The following is a 9,827-nucleotide window of genomic DNA, read 5'->3' as shown; positions in this document are numbered from 1 at the left end:
TGGGAGTGGAGAGGAAATAAAACAAGTGGACAAATTAAAGTTGGGCGCCACCAAATTTTAGATACACTTTGACTAGGGCATCGCAGCAAATACACGCATGCACTCATGAGCACATACACACAAAACAGCGGACGCGTTACAGCTGGTCGGTGCACCCCGCTGTCTATATTGATAATTGAAATGTAAATAATTCCTAAGTTATTTATAGAATCGTTCTGAAATTTGCACATTTGGTCGAAAGCATGACTAAGCACTTTTGTAAATTATTTAGAAATTTTTATTATTTACTGCGTTATATCGTTTTTTTTCGATTTGCGGGGGAGGGTGGAGGAAATTAAAATAAATAAAAGCGTAGTGTCTCGGTATAGGAGCCCTACATGCCAAAATTTTGGGTCTAGCTCTTATAGTTGCTAAAAAGCACGCACTCATACAGACAGACGGCGGACGGGAAGACGGGATGCATATCGACTTAGTTTGGTCTGGCTATCAATAATAAAAACTTATGGGGTCTGCCAAGCCTCCTTCTCCCTTACATTCATTTTGCACCATTTGCTAACTTCTCTATAGCCTCTCTATATGGTTACACTTTGACATTTTTGTAAAAAATGGAAAAATGGTATCATGAAGTTGAGCAAATGTATGTAAGTCTTTAAAAATCTGAAATAAATCACAAATGTAAATTTCAGAACGATCGGATAAATAACTTAGGAATCATTTACATTTCAATTATCAAGACAGCGGGGTGCACCGACCAGCTGTAACGCGTCCGCTGTTTTGTGTGTATGTGTTCATGAGTGCATGCATGTGTGTGCCGCGATGCCCTAGTCAAAGTGTATCTAAAAGTTGGTGACGCCCAACTTTAATTTGTCCACTTCCTATTAAAATATGTACTAGAAATGTTGGATTAAACTCTGTTAACTCAGAAATAACGATAAAGTTTTAATACTTTAGGGCAGACGTGTCCAAACGCTGCTTACGGAAGAGCTAATCCCCAATACACAAAGAAGAAACACTAACACAAGTAAAGATGCCGTTACCTCAATTTTATTTTATACACTGAAATTAAATTTCGTGTGCTAAATAACACTTTTTATTTTTTAGGTGCATAAATTTCGCCAAAGCAACATTAAAGATGGCTAAAAATGTTTAGACACAATAACAAACACATGAAAGTGTTGTTGCCACGCTCGCGCAATCAAGACAGGGCAACAACAAAAACATTAAAGTGTTGTTACCTATTTTATACTACTTTGACTTTGACACACTATTGTGAGTGTGGGCAGAAAAAACACAACTCCAACATAACAGAAGGTTGTGTAGTTTTTGTTTTAATCGTGTACGTGATTCAGTGAAAATGTCAAAAATTAAAGCGGAGACAATGCGCTTCAAAGTTTTTTGTTTCATGATAAATTTAAGGTGGACGTGTTCACGTTTTGCCTAATATGTGCGTGCCCCTTCAATACAATCTGATTTTTAAAAGAAAAACAATTGTTTTTATGAGTTCAAATATTTTTTTTAAAAACAAAAAAATTTGTGTTCTCAGTTAATTTTTTCCATAAAAAATATTTTTAAGACAGGCTTTCTTAATGAGTTTCCCACCGTAATCACATAAAATTACTTCATGTTCTGTTATAACTTTTTGCGCTATTTGGTTAGATTTATGACATAATTAGCTAGGCCAGATTTTAGCTCTCTGAGTTGCTCAAACAGGGGTCTGTCACGATTCCTTCTGCCTGTTATATACATTTGCAAAACTTCATTTTTTATAAAAAAAAAATGTCAAATGTGTTAAAAAAAATTCAGTTAGATTAATAGGAAAAAAGTATACATAAAACCTTGTAAATGTGTTGCTAAGCAAATTCCAGAAATTAAATTTTTCCAGTATTGGGATTGCATGAACCAAGGATAGGGTCGTCTAATTACTAGAGTGAATCAATAAGTTGTCGTATTTTATAACTGGGGCTTTGCTGAGCTCATTTTTTTATGTAATGCAAATAGTATAGAAACTCAACACTAACTTACTTATAAGCATACTCAAGGTTATCGCCACATCCTCCCCATGTCCAATCGTCGTGTAGTTGTTTCGGTCGAGATCCACGAGAACAGCCACACGAGGTTAGCTGACCGTCTCGGCAGGCCCTTGCAACAAAACTAGTCACAGTTGCTGCAGCTAAAGCATGTATAAACGCCATTTCTGGAGATCCTGTAATGTTAGAAAATAACCATAATGAAGAATATCTTATTATAACATGATAAAAATAACTGTGATATTTTAATTATTTAAGTTAAAAAAAATTTAATTTATCTTAAAGTTACTATTATTTTAATATGCATTTGCTAATTTGTATTTAGTTTTTTATTAAAAACAAACTAAATTTTTCAGCGACGATACCCGTTGCGCCGACAGCGACGTATGGAGATTATGTATTATTATTATTATATTTATATTTTTTATTTTATTTGTATTTAATTAAATTTATTTTCATATATAAACAATATATATGTTTTATATCAAAAACTGAATTAAGTCAAATTAAATAAAACTATTTTTGTTTTTGTGTATGGAGTTACAGTCGTGGAATAAATAATAGAAACAAACTTTTTGCTTCAGTTAGTTTCATTTATTTCGTTAGACGCGTATCCGATAATAAATTAATTATTTTTTTGTTAACATATATTTAAGTATATGTTATAATAATTAACAAAAATTTTTTTATAGAATTGTTTAAAAAATAACTTAAAAAAATTTAATATATATAAATTTGTTTCTCTAATCCTGTGAATAAAAGAATTAAAAAAAAAAAGTAGCTATAAATTTCAAGTTAATTGCGTGGAGATATTTAGTTCTGAAATACAAGCCTGTTACTTTAATAGACAGCAGGAGCACCCGACGAGGCATGAAGGCAACCAGTTTCGCAAATTGAGGGACTAATGGCATACCACTCTGATTGCACTTTCTCCCACAATTCTTTCTTATTTTTGGGCTTAAAGCCGCCAATTCTTTTTTTTAGTATGCCCCATAAATGCTCAATTGGGTTTAAGTCAGGGGATTGAGCGGGCCACTCCATTAAATTTATCTGTGTGTCCTGGACCCATTTCTTGACTAATTTGGACGAATGTTTGGGGTCATTATCCTGCATAAACTCCCACTTCAACGGCATTTCATCTTCGGCATAGGGCAGCATAACCTCCTTTAGTATGTTGAGGTAGTCTAGGGCACACATTTTTCCCTTTATCTCGAATATTGGCCCTACTCCAGACGAGGAAAAGCATCCCCATAGCATCAAATTTCCTCCGCCATGTTTAATTGTTTTTTTGGTATGATTCGTATTGAAAGCTGTATTTTTCTTTCGCCTAACATATACCTTTCCGTCTGATCCAAACATATTAATTTTGGTTTCATCAGACCATAAAACATTTCTCCAGTTTTCACGGTTCAGTTGACGATGAGCAAAAGTGAGTCTTTTTTCAATATTCTTTTTGCTTAGATATGGCACTTTTCTCGCAAAATGTGCCTTTAAACCATTTTCAATCAGTCTATTTCTAATTGTGCGACTGGTAACTGATGCCTGCATGTCATTTTTGAGGTCCTCTGATGATAAAAATGGATTCTTTTTCGATTTACGAACTAATAAGGCATCAAACTTTCGAGTTGTGGCTTGCTTTCTACCTCGAGTGTCCTTTCTGTCTGTGAAATGAAGGGCCGAAAATACTTTTTTTTTTTTTTTTTTTTTTATTTCTTTGGTAGTGTAGAACGCGTACTCAAATGTACCTTACAACACTTCAGATAGTTTAATTAACCAAACCCCAATAGCTCTATGGGAGGAATGTGTGAAGTCTTTTCAATTTTCGTCCCAAGGTCTTGGCCAGACCTTGCCGTTTGAGCCGTCTAAGCGGGCGGGCAGGAAGTAGGCGTCTAGCGAGACGGCTCTTGTGTCGCTGCAATTTGTCTCTGTACCGGCTGGTGTGGCGGCCGATTTGCTCTTCAATTGTGTGTATGTTCAAGTCCCTGTGTAGGGTAGAGCCTCGCACATACCAGGGGCAGTCTGTTATCTGTCTCAGCACTCGGTTCTGTAATACCTGGACTCGCTTATAATTTGTCTTAGCGGCGATTCCCCAAATCTGAATTCCATAGAGCCACATTGGCAAGATACAATGTGCATATACCGCCCTTTTGCACCTGAGCGGTAAAGTGCTCTTTCGATTAATCAGCCAGCGAAGTTGTTGGATCCTGTGCTTGCATCTTTTTACCGTAGCCTTCAGATGTGGACCAAAGGTGAGGCGCTTGTCCAAAGTAATCCCAAGGTATTTCGCTTGCGACGGCTGGTCTAGAGTGACTCCTTCTAATTGTATTTCAGGGGTAGTCATGATTAGTCTTTTGAGAGTGAAGCATGGGTTTGTAGTTTTCAGCGGATTGACTTTTAAATTCCATCGTTTGCACCACTCCGTAAGAGTATCTAGATATTTTTGTAGTCCGTTGGCTGCTTCTATGTGACAGTTGGAATTGTATATAACTGCGATGTCATCTGCATAGGTCGCATAAAGTGTCTTGGAGGGAGCTCTCATATGTTGCCAGTTTGGGCTGGGTATATCGGCAGTATACAGCGAGTAGAGCAGAGGTCCTCCTGCTCTCATTATATAATTATTTGAATATGTGTCCCTTACTTTGACTTTAAATTCACGTCCTTCGAGATATGTCCTTAATATACCATAGTATGGGGCTGGTAATAAGTTCTTAATTTTGGGCAGTAAGCCATCATGCCACACCCTGTCGAAGGCTTGCTGCATATCAATAAAGACTGCGTTGGAGTATTCCATATCATCAAAGGCCTGCAGTATGTGCTTCACCAATCTGTGGACTTGTTCTATAGTGCCATGTCCCTCTCGAAAGCCAAATTGATGATCTGGCAAGATACTGTTTTGTCGCATAATGTCAGAAATTCGGTTGGCAATGAGTCTCTCCCACAGTTTAGACAGAGAAGGTAAGAGACTTACGATATGATCCGGACACCTCGGCTGTGCCGGGGTGTATCATCATAATCGGCAGCTAAATTTCCATTGGTTTGGAATTTTTCCTTTCTGTCTGTTAAATGAAGGGCCGGAAATACTTTTTTTGCTGAGCACTTCATAATCTGAGAAATTTGTCTAATGGTTTTCCCCTCATTCTTCAGTTTTTTTATTGTATTTCGATCTCCAGCTGTACAATGCACTCCACGACCCATTCTGAATATAAAAGACCACTTTTTGAAGCGAATCTGTACAAAATGTATAATTTTATGCTTTAACTTACGTTAAACCTTTAGCTTTATCTCCCAAAAAAACAGAGGTTAAGCCAAAATTTTGACGCAAGTTGACGTTTCTATTATTTTTTCCAGCTGAGTCACGAAGTGCCTTACAAAGTTACCAGATATCGCAAAAAGTAAAGGCGAAAGCGACTCAAAAAATAATTCTAATTAAAGTTAAACTATCAGTTATCAATTTATTGTTGGTTTTAAGCCAACAACTATTGTTAATACTTAGCAATCGGTTTCAAATTGTAGAAGAGAATGTTGTTTCTATTATTTTTTCCACGACTGTATGTGATCATATACGTCACCAATATTTATTAATTAAAGCTGAGCGGTGTCTCCAATATTTTTAATAACAGCATTAATTTGGTCTTCTGTTATATTCACTAGCTCTCTACGTTATTCTGGAGTTATCGTTTATTAGTTATATTTTACTTAATCCGAGAGCACTTAAATGTAAAGTAATGAAACCTACCGTAATTTAGAAAAAAAAATAGCATTTGGGCTTATATATTATGTCTCGCTATTAACTTTGTAATACGCGCAACATTAGTCATACCACAAAAAGTTTGAGACTTTAAATTTAAAAATTTTTTTTAAAAATATTATTTTTATAATCCGATTAAAAGACATTACTGTGCCCTTGGATAGAGTTAAGATTATTAAAGAGTTAAAAATTAAACCCAGTCAAATATAATAATTGCAAATCGCATTCAATTTTCTCCAAGTTTCACGTGCTTCGAATTCAAATACCGAACCGCCGTATAAGTAGAGACTCTTAAACCAGGTAAATAATGGACTTACTTCTGTTTCGTCTCATGCATAAAAGCGTTTTTTTTTTAAATGAACGTGAATAGGTTAACTTGTATGAGTAAATATCTCGCAGTCAAGCTTTAACATTAGATACCTTTGTAGGTTTACATTGACGGGATAGAAACAATGCTAGAATTTCTTGTAGTCCCAGAAATTGACATACGTTTTGAAGCAATTCATATCCGCGAAAATCGGTACCTTACTGGTGCTCAATGGCAAAAGTAAACCTGAAATGTTGTTGAAAAAAGTGAATGTTTGGTCATGCAAAACCAAGAAATCTAATGTATCAGCTACGAATAGCTGATCTAGCTTAATCTCGCATTTTGGCTTCGCACAGCTCACGTGCTCTCTTCTTTGCGCTTGCATTCAGCACTGCGCTAATAAGCTCACGCTCTCTTCATTGTGCATGCATTCGGCGCTGCACTAGTAAGTTCGCGCTCTCTTCTTTGTGCGTGCATTCGGTACTGCGATAATAAGCTCGCGGTCTCTTTGTGCGCGCTCACTAAGTTAATTTCTCTATGCACTTGCTTCCTGCACAGCTGCACTCGCTCTCATTTTAATCTCCTATCACTTAACAAATTGCTAAGAATTATAAGGCCGTGCCAATAATTCTCTTCTTAACACTTACTTTCGGTTTATCGTCGTAAGCAACTAGTCGTCGTCAAGACAAATTCGAGTCTGTCCGCCTTAAATCTTTGTGTAATTCGAGACAATAGTTATTAATTTTTTGCACAGCCCAAGTCGGGGCTGTTGTCAAGCACAAACAATTGATAATTTAGTGAATAATAACAATAATAAATACGGCCAAGAAGGCAATTAGGTATAAAGTCAAAATTGTTTGTTTTTAATTTAATAAAAACAAATAAAAAGCTAATGAAAAAGCTCACTGGCTCAACAGCGAGTATGATTCTAATTACAGAGCATGTGTCTGCTTCGTGTTCATAATTAAAAGTCTGTCATATCGTGAGAGTTGTCAAATTTATACTAAGTGTATGAAGGCGACATAGAAATATTAATTGAATACTCCGATAGAAATTAAATTAGTTGACAAATGAGCTGCCAGTGTTTGAATATCTACGTGAATACCATGGAGTAACCAAAAAATTATTTTAAAGCAAGTGAAGCTTTGGCTTATTAAGAAAATAATTAGATCTACATAGCAGTTGTTTTGGTATAGAGCAAGAATGACAGAAGGCAGCAAAATAATTACAAATCTTTTTCCGAGGTCGCGTAATTAAAAAGTTGCAAGTGCGTTAGACAAACAGATTTTTTTTATGTGGCAGTTGAGGAAAATTATCAGAAGTATTGTAACTTTGGGATACATTGTACACAAGAGAACTATAGCAACTAGATACGAAATATTTTGGCTGTAGCAAAACTTTGAGTGCCTAGAGATAAAGGCTTTTCAGCGATTTTTGGGATTGACGTCAAATTTTCGGAAGCTTATAGAAAATAACGCAGTTGCGTTAAGCAACTTTCAGTCATTAAACACCATTAATAAGTCATTTACATTTGCTAATCTATAGAAAGGTAACTGTTCAATGTTGTAGCTAAACAGTGCACTGTAGTGCTGCCAGAACAAAGTAGGCTACATTTGTTGAAAAAAATGGCTAAAATAAACTATACTAAAACAAGTGGACAAATTAAAGTTGGGCGCAACAAACTTTTATATATACTTTGACCAGAACATCTCAGCAAACACACGCATGCACTCACAAACACATACACACAAAACATCATACGTTTTCGCGTTTTCGCTGTAGCGTCAGGCAGGACGCCGCCCCCAGCGTCGGCAGCGACGTTTGTATGACGCGTCAGCAAGCGCACCCCGCTGTCTATATTGAAAATTAGAATGTAAATAACTCTAAAGTTATTTCTTCCGAACTTTCTAAAATCGGCATCGGTCAAAACCATGACCAAGCGTTTTTGCGATTTATTTCAGATTTTTACATATTTTTTTATTTCTTAATATCGTTTATTTTTCGATTTGGGAGGAAATTAAAAAAAATAAAATAAAAAATGCATTCAGGTTTGGATCAGAGAACGGCAATTGTGGCACTTTTTAAGCACAATGGTGGCACACACAAAAAACAAGGGCGAGACCATACGCGCACAATGACAACTTGGGAAAAAATACGCACACGGACACAACAAAAATTGCTGTGCGGAAAAGATCCGTTTGTTTTTACCCACAACGAAGCAAGCGCAAAGGAAATGTCCGCGATTTTCGGATTTTTTTTCCGGGGGGGGGCTTTTAGGCATAAAGCATAGCGAGAACAATATCGCTGCATCTCGCTCTTCTGCATTGGCCGGCGACGCGACGCGAACAGCAAGGATAGCGAACAGAAGCACGCAGAAATATTTTGACCCTTTTCTTGTGTTTTTTTCGGGTAAGAATTGCCTCGGCACAAAATGCTGCTGAAATCATTTTTTATACGCACAAGTAATTGCATTGTAGTCAGATCCACAATTTCGCTTGTGTGTGGCAGTACTACCATGGTGTACGCGTTGTGTTTTTAGTGGTGCGTGCACTCATGCCGTTCTCTGGTTTGGATATAGCAGCACCTATATACAAAATTTGGTTGCTCTAGTTCTTATAGTTACTGAGAAACAGTTGCTCAAACATTTAGACGGGCATGGCTATATCGACTCAGTTTGTCTTGCTGATCAAAAATATATACTTTGTGGGGTCTGCCGCCTCCTTCTCCCTGTTACATTCATTTGCACAAACTTCATAATACCCTTTTTCATTTTTTACAAAAATGTCAAAGTGTATAAAAATATACATACATGCTAAAAAAAAAATAGGCTATATCTGGATACAGAAAGTTATAGAGAGAATATTAAATTAAAAAGTAATTAATAATTACGAAAACTTAATGTTTTTAATGTTATGTTATCTTATCAAATTCATCTGGCTGAACAGTCGTTTTACTTCAGCATTACACCATGGCAGAGACAGCAATTGCAAATGATGCAACAAATTTTAACTTATAGCTCCTTTCGAAATCTTTATGGTTTAGGACCTCAGCTTAAAATTTATGGGTATATATATGGGGTATCATCAGTATTTCCCTATTTAATAAGACAAAGCGATTAAAACTATGTTTTAATAGTGCCGATGGCGGTGCAGTTAATATATTTGAAAGCTTCTACAATTTCGTCCCGTTTGCCGCAACACATTGTCAACGGAAAACACAACTTTTGCACAAATAGAGCCATCAACTCACTTATTAAGTGAAATTTAAGTGAACGAACGAAGTCCTTCAAACAAATACCGATTTGATAAATGGCTAAATTAAAATATTCAAGCGATCAAGACTTCATGACGCGTCTCTAAACGATACGCATGGCTTCACATCATCAGCAATAACTAGAGGATGTCATTGATAAATAGGATAAAAAGCAACGGTCCAACTGGCTAGGAAACAGCCGATCTTTTAAATTCTAGTAAATATCAAAAAAAAATTGTAGGCAATGCAAATATTTTTAATGTATTAACTAGAAGACAGTGATTAACGACTGCTTTACTAAAGAACTAAATTGTAAAGCATCACTGGCGTGTATCTCTATTTACGTTAACCCCTTCCCTTTGCACGAGAAAACCCAATCTCCAATACACCGTTAAAGAACCAGAAAATTTAATTTAATAGGGAAATTTAATTTAACGTAAATAGAGACAAAAGCCCGTATAGCTTTACAATTTAGTTTTAGAGCTCTCTATGA

At 36.1% G+C, this 9,827-nt stretch overlaps 1 protein-coding gene across 2 annotated transcripts in view; it reads right to left on the bottom strand.

The window, feature by feature from the left end:
* Positions 1-1,954: 1,954 nt before the first annotated feature.
* Positions 1,955-9,827, bottom strand: part of LOC117135033 (protein Wnt-5) — a 36,398-nt gene continuing 28,525 nt past the window's right edge. The window contains exon 5 of one of the 2 annotated variants that reach the window (XM_033294860.1): positions 1,955-2,203. In XM_033294860.1, coding sequence (XP_033150751.1) covers positions 2,019-2,203 — 185 coding nt within the window. In that variant the 3' untranslated portion in view covers positions 1,955-2,018. The remainder of the gene's footprint in view (positions 2,204-9,827) is intronic. The other variant, XM_033294861.1, reaches the window with a different exon arrangement.

The sequence above is a fragment of the Drosophila busckii genome, unplaced genomic scaffold (genome assembly GCF_011750605.1).
Source record: "Drosophila busckii strain San Diego stock center, stock number 13000-0081.31 unplaced genomic scaffold, ASM1175060v1 hic_scaffold_56, whole genome shotgun sequence".
In the NCBI taxonomy this organism is placed as follows: domain Eukaryota; kingdom Metazoa; phylum Arthropoda; class Insecta; order Diptera; family Drosophilidae; genus Drosophila; species Drosophila busckii.
The sequence above is the reverse complement of the archived record's forward strand: the minus strand, read 5'-3'. Positions and strand labels throughout refer to the sequence as shown.